The 16638-nt window shown below is 37.7% G+C and overlaps 1 protein-coding gene across 6 annotated transcripts in view; it reads left to right on the top strand.

Moving 5' to 3' along the window:
* The window catches only part of ELF1 (E74 like ETS transcription factor 1), a 102455-nt gene extending 92678 nt beyond the window's left edge, over positions 1–9777 (top strand). For all 6 annotated transcript variants that reach the window (XM_087865111.1, XM_045811054.2, XM_045811056.2 and 3 more), the window contains 2 exons: positions 811–1260; positions 7755–9777. In XM_087865111.1, the coding sequence (XP_087721237.1) occupies positions 811–1260; positions 7755–8352 (1048 nt within the window). In that variant the 3' untranslated portion in view covers positions 8353–9777. The remainder of the gene's footprint in view (positions 1–810; positions 1261–7754) is intronic.
* The last annotated feature ends 6861 nt before the right edge of the window (positions 9778–16638 follow it).

Raw genomic sequence — 16638 nt, 5'->3', positions numbered from 1 at the left:
TTTGGTGTGTTTTTCTGTGATCCAGTTATCTGTTCTTCAAGATATACATCTATTAGGGAAAGACTTATTGGAAGTAGCAATCATCTGATAACTTGATAACCTTCTTAAACCAAAACTATTTAGTTACAGTTTGTGTGTGTTTGTTTTTTTAACTCACATTTTTTAGATTCTTTTTTTTTAATATTTATTTTGTTCTATTAGTCACCATACAGTACATCCCCAGTTCTTGATGCAATGTTCCATGATTCATTACTTGCGTATAACACCCAGTGCACCGTGCGATACGTGCCCTCCTTAACCACCCATCTAATTAAAATCAGTGACAAAATTGGAATCACTTCTATTTATACCTCGTTAAATTTTATATGGAAAACCAAATCCAATTCACTGAATCAAACTTAAACTGGTAGGGACATTATAATAAACTACAGAAGGGAAATAAACTCTTGAGGTTTGTGGTAGAATTGATTATTCTGGCAAGTTGGAAGAAGGGGACACGAAGGAAGAAAAATGAATGACTAGGATAACCCATATATTTTATCAAAAATCCTCTCATCAGAATTGGTTTTAGGTTTAGTTGATAATAAGGATTTTTTTTATCTGTATGTGTATTTTACATTTATTTAGAAAAGACTGTGTTTAATTATACTATCTTATATGGAATAACTGCCCTTCATTTTGAAATTCTTCTCCTACTTGTTTCCAACTTTAAACTTCTGTTTATGATTAAGGAACTTTAATTTTGTTGAACATAATTTTAATTTATGTTTAATTGAGTAAAATATTGATAAAATTGTCTGCTTCAAATAGGTACTATTACCAAAGGGGTATTCTGGCAAAAGTAGAAGGTCAACGCTTGGTGTATCAGTTTAAGGAAATGCCAAAAGATCTTATTTATATAGACGATGAGGACCCAGGTTCCAGCATAGAGTCTTCAGATCCATCACTGTCTTCAACAACCACTTCAAGTAGGAACCAAGCGAGCAGATCGAGAGTATCTTCAAGTCCAGGGATAAAAGGAGGAGCCACTACAGTTCTCAAACCAGGGAATTCTAAAGCTACAAAACCCAAAGATCCCGTGGAAGTTGCACAGCCATCAGAAGTTCTGAGGACAGTGCAGCCCACACAGTCTCCATACCCCACCCAGCTCTTCCGGACTATTCATGTCGTACAGCCAGTACAAGCCGTTCCAGAAGGAGAAGCAAGTGTAACCAATAGCATGCAGGATGAAACACTGAGTTCTTCTGTTCAGAGCATTAGGTGAGAAAACCAAAGTTATCGATGCATATCATTATGTGATGTTTTGGACCAGAGTCCTCATTCGTTGATGACTCTGGGTCGGGATTCAGAAGTGAAAATAAAAATTATATTGATGTTAAAGCTGGAAATCTTGCTCAGCAGATGGTTTTCAGCAGCAGTTATGTTACGTCAGTCCTCTCATTGTATCAGTGATTCCTTATTTTTAAACTTTGTCATTACTTGATGTTATTCTATCCATTTAAATCTAGTCCACTATACCTTTGTATAATTCGACTGATCCATACAAGAAGGGATCCACATATTAGAAAATCCAGAGAATGGTTTCAGATCTTTTTTTCAAAGTCAGAAGCCGTAAAAATTCTACATAAATTGACATATTGTGACCTTCTGGAATGTAGTGAATTCCAAGAAATAACACTATTCCTTGGGAGGATCCTGTCACGGAACAGTTCTAAAGTTCAAAGAGGTATGGAGGCCAAGAATCTAAGGTCCACTTTTTCAGGCTTTTAGAGTGGCAGAAATTGGAAGAATAGTTTTTTATCAGTCAAATCAAATTTGCCTCATAGCCCCAAGAAAGGTAAGAAACAACAAATTGACCAAGAAAACCTTATCAGCTTTAGACTGGTCTTTTGCAGAATTTAGGACTGGTCTTGCTGGTATAGAATGGGGGAAAAAGAGGAAGGCAGAAAATTAAATGGACATTTGCAGTATTTTTTCTGTTCTTTTTCTACTCTCATAAGTTTCCAGAATATGAATTATAATAAAATATAGGAGCCTTTCCAAATCCAATAAAAATGATTCTTTGATTACTTTCATTAGTGACTTCAGTCTCAACATTTGTATATTCCAGAATATAAATGTCAGGGATTTTGTTCAGTTGACCTTGAAGTAACTCGCATTACCCAGAATCAAGGCAAAGTTAGATGTTCCAGTCTTCCTTGTATGGTCCATTTAAACTTTTGGCATCATGAAAATTGACTTGCAAGGAGTATAAAGATGACATTTTTCCCATTTTAATTGGACAGGAATGCTAAATCTTTAACTTTATTTAAACTTTAACTCCTTTATTAAGGAGTGCTTTAACTTTATTTAAACTTTATTTAACTCGCTTATTAAAGGAGTACTTATTTATCTCTCTGTTTGCCTTCAATATTTTATTTTCCTCTAGGTCGATTATTGGTTATGTGTGGTGACTGGGTATCTAATTGGATGTGATTCCTCTCATTGGTTTCTAGGCTCTTTGTCATCTTATCATGTATTTGCGTTGATAGGAAACAGTACGTGGCCACAGTTAATCACTAGGATCCCCTTCTTGGAGTGATTCAGTTATTTTTTAGCATCTGTAATCAGTTTGCTTTTTATACCTTGAGGATAAAAACAAATACCTGCCCCCTCCAATTAAAAAATCCCACAGATATGAAACTATAATACACTCCCTAGCCATGATTTGCAAACTGTCTTCTCGTGTACTTTTCAGAATTTTTTTTTCCAGGGTCCCTGACTACCCTGGATTATTCTGTGGACTCCTTGCTTGCTTCAGTCCAACCTATATAAGACTCACAGCTTTGCTGTGTTACCTTCTCACAGCTTTTGTTCGATCTGTGTCGCACGCAGAGAACAGTCAAATTTCTGAAGCTTCAGCTACCAGCTCTCACTCTCTGCTCATGATTCCTTCCTTGCCTTCTCGCTAAAGCTGACTGCTTGGCTGCACCGTAGTCTGGTCAATGAACCAGGTGTTGCGGTTGACTTGAATGCTCATCTCCTCCTGTATTTCAATCTGTAGGAGCCACATTTTATTCATTGTCCTTCTCCTACCACTTAGCCTAGTGTCTAGCACATAACATCCCTTCAAATTTATAGAACTTACTTTCAAGTAGTATATATATTCATTCTGTATCTCCTCTCAGAGTTACAAGTTCTCTAAGTGGACTGTTTATATAATGAAGAAATGACAAAATTTAACTTTTCAAACTTTAAAACATACGCGCTTTTTGAAAAACTCATTCTATATTTATGTGTTATGTACACACACACACACACACACATTCTTCATCATTCCTTTGACTTAAAAAAATTCTTCTCTCTTTTGGCTGTTCCTTTTATTTGTATCTCCCCAAAATTCTACTTATTTTAAAGCAGTTAAACCTTTTATGGATGCATTTTATTCCCTGAAATTACTAGCTGTGGAAAGGCCAAAGTTAATGAATAATAATACTCTTTGAAGACTGACACCTGCTAACTATAATGGCTCAGGTTTTGCTGCTGTTCCCTTCCATTATATAGAAAGAAAGAAAAAGTGTTAAATTTCAAGCAAATTGTATGTATTACTCTGAAATTTTAATGTATTATTAGAATCATTTTTCATTAGATTAATTCCTTGCTTAGCAATTTATTTATTTTTATTTTTTTTATTTTTAAAGATTTTATTTATTTATTCGACAGAGATAGAGACAGCCAGTGAGAGAGGGAACACAAGCAGGGGGAGTGGGAGAGGAAGAAGCAGGCTCATAGCAGAGGAGCCCGATGTGGGGCTCGATCCCACAACGCCAGGATCACGCCCTGAGCCGAAGGCAGACGCTTAACCGCTGTGCCACCCAGGCGCCCCAGCAATTTATTTTTTATTTGTATTTTTTATAATTACCCCAACTTTTCGTTATGAAAAATTTCAAAATATCGACAGATTAAAATAGTGCAAAGAACACCTATTTACATCCTCCTAGATTCACAGTTGATAGCCTTATTTGTTTTTGCTCAATATTTGTTTATAACCTTTTTTCTGTTTGGCTATTTGTCGAGTAAGTTGACATCCTTACGACATTTCGCTCCTAAACATTTCAACATACAGGTCTTAAGAATAGAGAAATTATCCTAAGTAACCATATTGTCAATCCTAAGAAAAATAACAGCACTTTGGCTATATTTTTCTTAATTTTGTAACTACTTATCAATAAAATCGAAGACCATTTAAAGATTTTTTTCTGTAGCTAAGAGAAGATGGAATATACAGGCCTATAATCTAATGAATTAGATTATTAAATTAATGTAACAACAAGAACTAACACTTTGAAAGCACTCTGTATTTCATACACTTTTCCTTATATTAATGTCTAATATCCTCCCTGATCAATGAGATAGAGGTAATATTATTCCTATTTTACAGATGAGGAAACCAAGGCAAGGAGAGGCCAAGGAGCCTGGTCACATCTAGTAAGTGGTGGAGACAGTGTTTTAATGCAAGCAGCTTAGTGCAAAGCAGTGAGCTCAATGATTTGCCGCCCTGCCTGCTGATTCACATAACTGTCATGAATTACCAGTTATTTACAATGAAGTAGCAACATGTTTTTTCTTTTCTCAATTTTTCTTTGCTCGTGTCTTTTTATCTCATATAATTGCATGTATCTATGTGGAAATCTATTAAGCTTTCCTTAACTGATTTATGGTGTATATGCTCAATTTTTACAATTTGATTTTGACTCTGGCTTCATGTTATTTAAAGAAACAACTACAGCAAAAGTAAACCTCTGGTCAAATTTTTTCCTAAAATTGTCCCTTGGTACACTTGCAAGTTCATATACCTACCTAGCATAACTTCTTTCTCTGTGATATTTATTCAAGCACTAATAATTAGTCTTAGGGTCTTTGAATAAATTAGCCTCTAAAAATGTATCGTGTAGTTTACTGTAAAAGCAAAGTAATGGAGTAGGAAGAATGTAGGCATAACTTTCCAGTCCTCCAGCCTTGTCAATTACTAGATATAACATTGAATTGGACTAATTAACTATTCTGAGTCTGTTCCCTCATCTGTAAAATAAAGGTAATAACTTTACAGGTGATTGTAACAGTTAAATGACATTCTTGACACCTGAGTACATACGCAGGAAAAACTAATGTTATATTGTATATCTTTCTTAGTCTCAGAAAGTTTGAGGTATTTTAAATTTCCAGTATTGTACTACTGGTTACAAGCGTCTTAGGAAATTTTATAAAGTAGTTAACTATACTATAACCTTTGTTATATAAAATCACCAGACATAACTGACTGTTCAATTATTTTTTTTTTAAGATTTTATTTATTTGACAGAGATAGAGACAGCCAGCGAGAGAGGGAACACAAGCATGGGGAGTGGGAGAGGAAGAAGCAGGCTCATAGCAGAGGAGCCTGATGTGGGGCTCGATCCCACAACGCCGGGATCATGCCCTGAGCCGAAGGCAGACGCTTAACCGCTGTGCCACCCAGGCGCCCCTGACTGTTCAATTATTAACTAAGAAAAAATAATTTAAAATTTCTGTGGTTGGGAAAAGGCTGCATAATATTTTACCTTTAATCTCTGAATTTTTTATTAGAGAAAATTATTTTAGAATTTGTTCAAATAAGCCAGATATTTACATTGTAGATATTATAGGTGAGTATATGTATTTTCTGGCAGATGGCAGTCAGGTGTTTTGAGAAAAGGAGGTCTTTTTCTAGTTTGAACAAAAGCATTGAAAGTCTGGTGGTAGCCCTGATTAGCAATATGGAAAATTTCCAAGTACATTATTGCTTGTGCCACACCTGAGGGAGGAAAAGAGGAAGGTGGAGTTGTGTATTAAAGGTGTGTGATAGCCCACAGTTTAAAGATATAATAGACAATATTCATCTTTAGCTGAAGTTATTGAGGACTGAAGAAGTGGCAGTGTGTTGTAATGGGTAAGAACAGAGGCCTTGCAGTCAGATGGCCTCTTTTCTTATCTAACTGGTCACCTTATGCTGGCTCTTCACCCTCTTTGTGCATTAATTTTTTATAGGTAAAATGGGGATAATAGTACTTACTGGGTGGCAGGACTACACATATTTCTAGATACAGTCTGTGTGCTTACTATGTACTATGTGTACTATTTTATCTTTATACACATGTACATGAACTCTTGTTATGGGAAGCCCTTTATTTAAGAAATGATCTCTGGCTGCAGGGTCAGGTACCATACCCAGGCTCAGATTCCACTGAGATATCCTGATTCAGGTAGGCAGGGGGGAGAAAGGCACAGTATATTTTGGAAAAGCTGCCTGACTCCCAAAGTTATTCTGTATTCTCCCAACTCTTCCCTGCTTGACCAATAGTATCAGTAAATCTGGCCTTTATTTCTAGCCATCCCCTGCCCACCTATTTAATCTTCATTACCTGACTCATACCCTTTTCTAGCTCTGTTCTTCAAAAGAGCTGCTAATATCCTGCTCTAGACTGACCCCCTCACAGTGACAACTTGGTCGGAATCTGAACTTGGAAATCAGAATCATAGCACAGTGGGTAGGCTCTAGTCATCCTGTGTCTTTCCACTTGCTTTGAGTTTCTCTTAAGTTGCACTGAGTTCTCTTTTCATATTTCCACCTAGCCCATTTATTTTCTCCAGAGTTTAACTTCTCACATATGTGACAGGCCACATAACTGTAACTTACTAAAATTTGCCTATAATAATCTATGTGCAATGATTAACATTCAGATTATGGGGCCAATCTAGTTGTTAATCATTTGAAGTAGCCATCTCTATTTTTTTTGTAAAATAGCTTTACAGAATCCATAGGAGTTGAGATCCAGATGCTGAGTTTTTTCAACTGCATTTGTTTTAAATTAACAATGGCCGTAACTATAATTTTCGCAGCAATGAACTTTTAAAATTGGATTGACTCACAATATCATTTATGAATCTCTTCAGTAACTGGGATTAATAACCTTACATAAACTAGGTTTACATCAAAGGATTTTATGTTAAATTGTAGCTTTATGGCTAGAATCTGTGAAGATCATTTGAGCTGAGAAAACTGCTAGAACATGCTTCTATTTATTTTTGCCAAAGCTTGCCCTTATTTTTTGCTGTCTCTGGCAACCTAAAGAGCCCTTATGAGTTAATAATATTCATGACTTGTTTTATGTGATATGATATGGACTGTGAACTATTAAATTTCTTCTAAAAAAAAACAAAAAATTTCTTCTGATAGTTCTGTCACGTATACATTTAAGACCAAGGTGTTTTTTATTTTAGTGACTTGCTCATTTTTCCTCTCTATATAGAAAAACAGGTTGAAAACAATTACAATCCTGTGAAGTTTGGTGATTGTGGATGAGCATTGTCCCTCAAGATTAAAAATAATGAGAGTGAATCCAATACATTTGTTTTGGAATTCCCAGTTTTCTTTCAAGCAGCTCAGACATCACTTCTTTGCCAAGCGTTTTGATCTCCTCCTCCTTCCCAATGAAATTGCTTCCCCGTATGCATTAACGTGGCACTTGGCACAGACTTTCTTCCCCCCATAGATGGTATCGTAGTTAATGCTTGAGAGTTTCGTGTCGGGCATTCCATATAATACAGGGTCCGGTATGATGTTTTTGCTGAGTCGAAGACATGGGAAGCAGCATTTCAAATGTAGGACTCCTGTGTTGTCAGAACGACTCATCAGACATTAACGTTTTAAATGATGCAGAATATGCTGATTTTCTGTTATTTCGTCATGTCAATAGGACTATCCAGGCTCCAACCCAAGTGCCAGTGGTTGTGTCTCCTGGGAATCAGCATTTGCGTACAGTGACACTCCAGACTGTGCCCATCACAACAGTGATAGCCAGCACGGATCCCTCTTCGGGTGCTGGGTCTCAGAAATTTATTTTACAAGCCATTCCGTCGTCGCAGCCCATGACAGTACTGAAAGAAAACGTCATGCTGCAGCCCCAGAAGCCGGGCTCCCCTCCTTCGATCGTCTTGAGCCCGGCGCAGGTGCAGCAGGTTCTTACCAGCAATGTGCAGTCCCTCTGCAATGGCAGTGCCACCGTGGTCTCGTCTCCGTCCTTCGGTGCTACGACCCCCGTGGTGACCTTTTCTCCTCGAAGTTCACAGCTTGTTGCTCACCCACCTGGTACTGTAATCACTTCAGTTATCAAAGCTCAAGAAGCAAAAACTCTCATGCAAGAAGCGGAGAAAAGGGAAGCTGAAGGTAATTTGAAAGAAGACAGTGAGAAGACTGAGCCGCAGCCCTATGTGATGGTGGTGTCCGGTTCCAACGGCTGCGCCTCTCAGCTCGCTCTGAAGCAAAACGAAGTGCTGGAACCCAACTCTTTTTAACTAACGTACCAAAGGAATTATGGGTGATTGTTTTTTAATTGAACATTTTCAATTGTCTGCAAACTATGTGATTGATTCCAAGAGAAATTCTGCAGAGGTTTCTAATTTTGTAGTTAATTGTTAAAAATATTAGAGTTAATGTTGACTTTGTTAGATGAGGGAGGGACCCCACGTGCTTCTCCTTGTTTTCCAAATGTTTCAGAATCAGTTGTGAAGGAACAGCCATTTTATACTATGAAGACCTCCCTTTCAGATTTTTTTTTCAGTTGCTATATCATAAGCATTTTTAAAGTTTCTTTTTTAATTTTACATGGTATTAGCTTTTCTGATTCTTTTGTAAATACAGTACTTCAGTATAAGGCAACAGGAGATTTATGTAGAACTATGTTCATTCCATTCGTGTAAGTTAAAATCTTGACTCGTTCAAATGCAGACACCTATTTTATACTTTGTTAAAATTATTTCACTTAGGTTGACTTTAGTTGGTTGCACGGTATAAGGAACTATGAATATGTAAAAAATAACATGAGAGATTAGAAAATGTCCATGATATGGCTGAACCGTACTTCAGAAGCAGGATGGTACAGAAGCATCAGCGTAAGAGTAGCTCTCCTGCTAACTAGTTCTGTAACGTTGGGCAAAGCCACTGGATCTTTTTGGGCCTCAGTTCTCACAAAAAAGGAAGCGAAACATTGGATTAGACTTGATGATCTCCAGTTTGCTTTCTGGTTCTAAATTTGAGGTTTCTAGTTCAAATATTTTAAAGTTAAATCAACTAAAACATTATCAATTATTTCTTAATGTAAATATAGCTAACATATTACAGAAAAATAAGTGGCCCTACAAAATTCATTCTTCTGTTATCTGTAAGATCTGCTATGAATCTGAATTCTTCCTAAATACTTTGTTCATTAACTCTTCAGGCCACTGTGCACTGTGGTCCGTTAGTAAACTTATGTTGCCAAGTGCTAAATGATATACTGCCATTCTGAAAGAATCAAGGCTCTTGCTTAAGGGTCCGGAAAGCAACCAAGCCTTGGGCTAATCTGGCTGAGTAGGCAGTTGCTATAAAAGCATAATTGCTTTATATTTTGGGTCATTTTTTATTGGGAGTCGGGGGGGTTGCATACAAAGATAATATGCATATATATCTAAGTCTCTGAAATGAAATAGTTTTTAGATTACTTTTCAACTGTAAATAATGTACATTTAATTTCACAAGAAAAATTGTTTTCTGCAAATTTTCTAGTACAGCGAAGGAGAAATTTTTGTAGATGAAAAAATCATTATGTTTAGAGGTCTAATGTTATATGTTTTCATATTACAGAGTGAATTTGTATTTAAACAAAAATTTAAATTTTGGAATCCTCTAAACGTTTTTGTATCTTTAATTGGTTTATTATTAAATAAATCATGTAAAAATTCTCCATGTTTGTGTTTTCAAGCAAATGTCTCTTAAGAACGAGTATACAGAAAATGCTGCTAGTATTTACAGTGTTATTAAATGTTTGTGTAACAAGCTCCATTGGTCAGATAAGAATTGCAGAATTGTCATCCTCTCCTTTTTCCTTGCTGCTGTGCCAAACGGTGGCTTCCAGATGGCACACTATGGACCACCAGGCTCCGAAAATTAGGAAACCATAAAATTTCTCAGCAATAATATTCAACAAACTTTAAAAACCAAGTTTTCTAATTAGAAATTAGATCAGTTAATTGTTAAACTTGGGAAACATGGAAACAGAATAGAAGAAAATTAAAATCTCAATGCAGTACCACTGTACACTTACTCATTTTCTCATGTCAGTTAATACTCTTCTAAAATGTGATTCTAGGGGCGCCTGGGTGGCACAGAGATTAAGTGTCTGCCTTCGGCTCAGGGCGTGATCCCGGCGTTATGGGATCGAGCCCCACATCAGGCTCCTCCGCTATGAGCCTGCTTCCTCCTCTCCCACTCCCCCTGCTTGTGTTCCCTCTCTCGCTGGCTATCTCTATCTCTGTCGAATAAATAAATGAAATCTTTAAAAAAATAAATAAAAAATAAAACGTGATTCTAGAAGGAGCATTTCTGTCTCTGAAGTCAGAAACAGAGAAGAATCTGAATGAATAGGCCTTGCTAAATTTCCGCTCATACCCTTTCTCCTGTCATTTTTCCCAACTTTCCACTCCTTATCGAACCTTGTATGAAAACGCTTAGGCTTAAGCATTTCTCTGAGTCTTCATTTCCATATGAGGGCTCTCATGTCACGTAAAATATATTAAAATAAACATGCTTTCCTCCTTGAATCTGTCTTTGTCAGGCTGATTTTTAGGTTCAACTAAGGACCCTAAGAGGGTCATGGAAAAGTTCTTTCCCTTCCAGAACTCTAACATGATCTCATTGTACTGAACTCCTGAACGGGAGCGTAGTAGTGCTCCCTCGGTACCCGGCCTTGTACATCAAATCATTGATTCAACATGTGTTTGTTAGGGAAGGACCTGTGATGTTACTGTCCCTGAAACCCGATGCTTTCCTCATTTTCCATTCATTCTTTAACCCTCTCCAGTATTGCATTTGCCCTCACTATTACCCTGAAATTACTGTTGCAAAGGTCCGTAGCTCATAATTAATTTCCATATTGCCAAATTTCTATTCTTCCTTATCCTCCTTGGCCTTTCCAGTATTTAACCTTTTATAGCTCACTCTTACTTTAAATCCTCTATTGCCTTCACCTTTGTGCCCAGCTTGTTCCTGTTCTCCTCCTGCCTTTATAATAATTTCTTTGTATTGCTCCAGAGACTTCTGCAAATGTTGGAGTTCCCCACGTTTTATCCAACGATCACTGTTCTTTTCATTGACCTCACCTTGTCCCTTTCCGATCTGTTCTCCCCAATGCAACAGGAGTGATGTTTTAATTATGTCAAACACTTCAGTGTCGAGCCCTTCCTTACTGTCCTCAGACAGTTGATGTCCTTCATGGCCTTACCCCTTCTTGGTCCCACCAGCCTTACCTTCAAATTTTACTCTCCAAATCACAACTGTCAGTAAAGATTGGGATGCTTTCAGTTGCATGAAACAAACAAAAGCCCAATTCAAAATTATTAAATAGTACAAAACAAGAAGTCTGGAGTTAGGCTTCCAGGTTAGTTAATTCAGGAATTCAGGGGTCATAGTGAGCAACCAGATTTCTTCCCTCTCTGCTTTCCCAGCCTCAGGATTTTGGTTTCATTTCTGGGATGCTGTAGTTGCCAAGACAACTACAGTAGTTCCTTCTATGTTTCTGTTTATTGGTAAGAAGACCTTTCCCAGAACACCCTGAGCAGCCATTTCCTCAGAGCTCATTGGCTAGATTGGTCACATACCCCTTCCTAAACCAATTGCTGGCCAAGGAAGTAGGATTACCATAGATGACTTAGTTGTGTGTTAGGGAGATAGACAAACCAAATTAGGGCTCCATAGCAAGAAATAAGGGAGGAATGATATAGTCTACTGTCATCCATAGACATCCTCCTTCCTTTACATACACTTTCGAAAGTGCTCATGCCTACATAAAACATATTTCTTTCCCAAAGAGAGATCAGCCAAAGTCTCATCCAGTTACTTGATCCAGTTTCATGACTAGGATGTTCGGGATGAGGCGCAGTCCTCTTTTTCAGATCAGCTGTGGCTCCCTGGTTCCTTGTCCTCCCCAGCCACATCTAGTATGAGCGCTCAGAAAAAGATTTTTTTTCCCGGGGTTTCTCAGCTTTAGAATACATTTCTTGATGGTGTACGTTTGATCCCCTATTCCAGGGTCACCATATTGCCGCCTGGAAGAGTTGTGTCCTCGGTGCCTTCCATCCTGCCTCTTAGACATACCTGGCCAGTTATGCATACCAGGGTCAGCTGGGGGGCATTCCACTACCAAATACCAAACTGTCAGTCTGAGTTCTTAATCATTAGCTACAGAAATGGATTCTGGCTTCTAGCATAAAATAAATTTTATTAGAAGAATATTGTGTAGCTCATAGAAAAGACAAAAGGACTAGAGAATTGGGGTCAATCTGAGTCACACAGGTAGGAACAAACTGCGCAACTAGTCTAGCAGGGAAATTGTAGCCCCTGTTGCCAAGCACTGCACACCGAGCTTTGTATTACTGTCTCTACTGCCTTAGGAATTTGATCTTGGTAGGAGTGCTACTGCATCTAGAGAGAATTAACCACGGTGCTTCCTTGATTCATTGTGTTAGCTAGCTACCAATTTATGTGACTGGCAGAGCCTGGGTCAAGTGTCCCGCCAGGACTTGAACCCCAAGGGGAGTTGAGAAAGCAAGTTCAGCTTCTCAACTAGTTTGGCATTTTCAGCTTCTATAGAGGAGGCTGCCTCAGTGGGAATTAAGACGCAAGGAATCCCCCAAACACAAGTGGGCTGAGATTCTGAGCTGCCCAAAAGAATGACCTATGTCTTCTGTGAGGGGAACATCTAGATTTTGTGGAGCTTGAATTTACACAATTTGGTGGTTGGGTGGGTGAAGGGGACGAAGTTAGGAAAAAAAAACCCTGCATTTGCTGTCACTCTGCACAGTTTATCTCATTCTTTTTAAAAAAGAATTATTTTAAGTAATCTCTACACGCAATTGGGACTCAAACTCATGACCCAGAGATCAAGAGTCACATGCTCTTCTGAATGAGCCAGCCAGGTACCCCCAGTTTATCTCATTCTATTTGGCTAGCTTCTACCTGTTCTTTGAACCTCAGCTTAGATATTACTTCCTCTTGAGAGCTTTCTCTGAGCTCTTAGAAGCTTCCCACTGCTGTCATAGAGCCTTTTAATTTCTCCCATTTGGGCACATACTAACAGGATGATAGTAATTGCCAGCTGATAGGTGTGATTCCAACACTATAAGAGCCAAACTTGTAGTCATCTTAGTACTCTCAGTTCCTAGTGTATTCACTGTACATACTAAATACATGACTAAACTACATGTTCTCCTTACCCATTTTCACACTAGTTTCCTCATGGTGCTAACTACCATCTGTATGCTGATGACTCTCAAATCTTATCTCTGGAGCCAAACTTGCCTTAAAAATAGCTTTATGGAGCTATAATTGGCATACAATAAACTGCACATGTTTAAAAAAGTATAAACTCATCGTCACAATAATCAAGTAGTGAACAAGTCCAGGTTTGGTGAACATTACCCTAAAAGTTACCTTGTGCCTCTTTGTAACTACTCCCTTCTTGCTGTTGCTCCTTGCTCTTCTTGGCCCATTCCACCCCTTAGTTGACCACTGATCTGCTCTCTGTCACATTAATTAGTTTGCATTTTCTAGGATTTTATATAAAGGGAATCATACAGTATGTACAATTTTTTTGTCTGGCTTCTTTTACTTAGTGTAATTATTTTGAGATTTATTCATGTGTGGTGGGTATCAATTTATCAGTCCTTTTTTTAAAAAGATTTATTTAGTCTACAGAGAGAGAGAGAGAGGACCTAAGTGGGAGGGGCAGAGGGAGAGAGAATCTCAAGCAGACTCTGTGCTGAGTGCGGAGCCCGACGTGAGGCTTAATCTCAGGACCCTGAGATCATGACCTGAGCCAAAACCAAGAGTTGGACATTTAACCTAATGTGCCAGCCAGGCGCCCCAGTGTATCATGCCTTTCATTACTTAGATTTCATTGCATGGATATACTACAGTTTGTTTATCCACTCACCTGTGGTTGGATATTTGAGTTGTTTCTATTTTCAGCTATTACCATTAAAGATGCTATGAGTATGCCTGTACAAATCTTTATATGGACATGTATTTTCTTATCTCTTGGGTAAATACCTAGGAATGGTCCGGCTGGGTCATTATGATGGTTGTACCATTTTACATTCCCACCAGCAGAATATGGGTTTTTCAGTTGCTCTACATCCTAACATTTTAGCCATTTTAATGGGTGTGTTGTGATATATTATGGTTTAACTTACATCTTTCTAAGGACACTGATTTTGAGATCTTTTGATGTGTTTATGTGACATCCACATATCTTCTTTGATGAAATGATTGTTAAAATTTCTTGCCTGTTAAAAATTCTGTTGTTTTCTTATTACTGGGTTTTGAGAAGTCTTTATATATTCTGTATGCAAGCTCTTTATCAGCTATATGACTCACAAGTATTTTTAAAGTGCAGAAACCTTTTTAATTTTGGTAAAGTCTAATTTACCCTCTTAAGAATACATGCTTTTGGTGTCACATCTAAGAAATCTTTGCCTAATTCAAGGTCAATAAGATATTCTTCCTTCCAGAAGTTTTAAAGTTGTTGTTGTTGTTGTTTTAGTAAGATTTATTTTAGAGAGAGAGCACATGTGATTGGGGGTAGGGGCAGAGGGAGAGGGAGGGAATCACCAAGCAGACTCCACGCTGAGTGCAGAGCCCAATGCAGGGCTTGATCTCACAACCCCGAGATCATGACCTGAGTAGAAACCAAGAGTTGGGCATTCAATTGACTCAGCCACCCAAGTGTCCCTAGAAATTTTAGTTTTAAGTTTTACATTTAGGTCCGCAAACCATTTTGAATTAATTAAAAAAAATTTATTTGAGAGAGAGTATGTGCACAAGCACAAGTGGAGGGAGGGGCAGAGGGAGAGGAAGCAGCAAACTCCCCACTGCGCAGAGAGGCTGACACAGGGCTACATCCCAGGATTATGACCTAAGCCCAAGGCAGATGCTTAGCAGACTGAGCCACCCAGGCACCCCAAGATGATCCTTTCAGCTACCTACCCTGAATTACCTTTGGACCTTTGTTGAAAATCAGTTGTCTATGTATGTACAGGTGTTTTTATGGACTCTATTCTATCAATCTGTCTATCTTCATGCCAATACACAAAGTTGATGTGTTGAAATCAGGTAGTGTTAGCTCTCCAACTTTGTTATTTTTCAAAGTTGATTTGACTATTCTTTGCATTTCCATTTGAATTTGCAGACTCAGTATGTCAACTTCTGAAACAGTAAAAGCCTTTGGGGTTTTGACTGGGATCATGCTGACTCTATAGATCAATTTTGGAAGAACAAACATTTTAACAATATTGAGTCTCCATAGATGCCTCTCCCTTTGTTTAAGTGTTCTTTAATTTCTCTCAGCAATGTTTTGTAATTCTCAATGTATACTTTTTGCAATCCTTTGTCAGATTTTTTAGTATTTAATATTTTTGATGCTATTGTAAATGTCATAAATTTCAAATTCTGTTTGTTGCTGACTTTGTTTTAAATCTTTCCATCCTATTTGAGGCATGAAAGGCACAAATCTTATGTGTATAACTCAATAAAATTTTACATCTGAATACGTTGATGTAATTGCCACCTAAATCAAGACATGTAACATTTCCTGCATCCAAGAAGCTTCCCTCATGGCTCTGCCCGGCTAGAAGATCACCTTCTGGTATCCCTTAAAATAGTGTTTATCTTCATATAAATGGAATCGATCAGGATATACCCTGTCTAGCTTCTTGAACTCAACATTATGTATGTGAGGTTCATACATATTTTTGTGTGTCTTGATGGTTCATTCTTAATCATTGCTCTATAGTATTTTCTCCTATCAAAGGACATTTATTTCCAATTTTTCCTACTGTGACTAATACTGTAATCAATATTCCTGTACACAAACATACGTACTCTTTTCTCTTGGGGATATGCCTAGTGGTAGAATTATTGGGTAATAAGGTATATATAGGACTAGCTTTAGTAGACAGGGTCAAAAATTTTTCTAGGAGTGCCTGGCTGGCTCAGTCAATGAAGCATGCAACTCCTGATCTTCAGGTTTTAAGTTCAAGCCCTACATGGGCTGTAGCGATCACTTAAAAATAAAAATAAAAAAATCTTAGAAAGTTTTCTAAAGTAATTACACCAATTTATACTCTCACTAGCAATATACACAAGTTATAGGCGCTCCACTTTGCCAAGGCTTGGTATTGGAATTCCTTTGAAACAATTCTGGTGAGTGTTTAGAACTGAAGCACGATTTTAATGTTCCTAATATAGCTATTGATGTAGAACTTCTTTTCATATGCATATTGGCCATTTAAATACTATTTGAAAATCAACCAAAGTAGTTCACTTAACACGTTAAAGAAAAAATAGACATATTTCAATAAAGGCAGAAAAAAGCATTCGGCTGTTGCATGCTCTTCCCTCTGATGGTACAGCCAAGAGAAGAAGCCTATTATCACTATGCTAGTCAACACTAAATGAGACATACCAGCCAGTGAAACACCAAGAAAAATAAATAAAAGGTATAAGCATTGCACAGGACATTAAACCATCTTTATTAACATGACAAAATT

This window comes from Ursus americanus, chromosome 10 (assembly GCF_024610735.1).
Source record: "Ursus americanus isolate L20-20 chromosome 10, mUrsAme1.1.p, whole genome shotgun sequence".
NCBI lineage: Eukaryota > Metazoa > Chordata > Mammalia > Carnivora > Ursidae > Ursus > Ursus americanus.
Note: the sequence above shows the minus strand (reverse complement) of the source record. Positions and strands in the feature narration are given on the sequence as shown.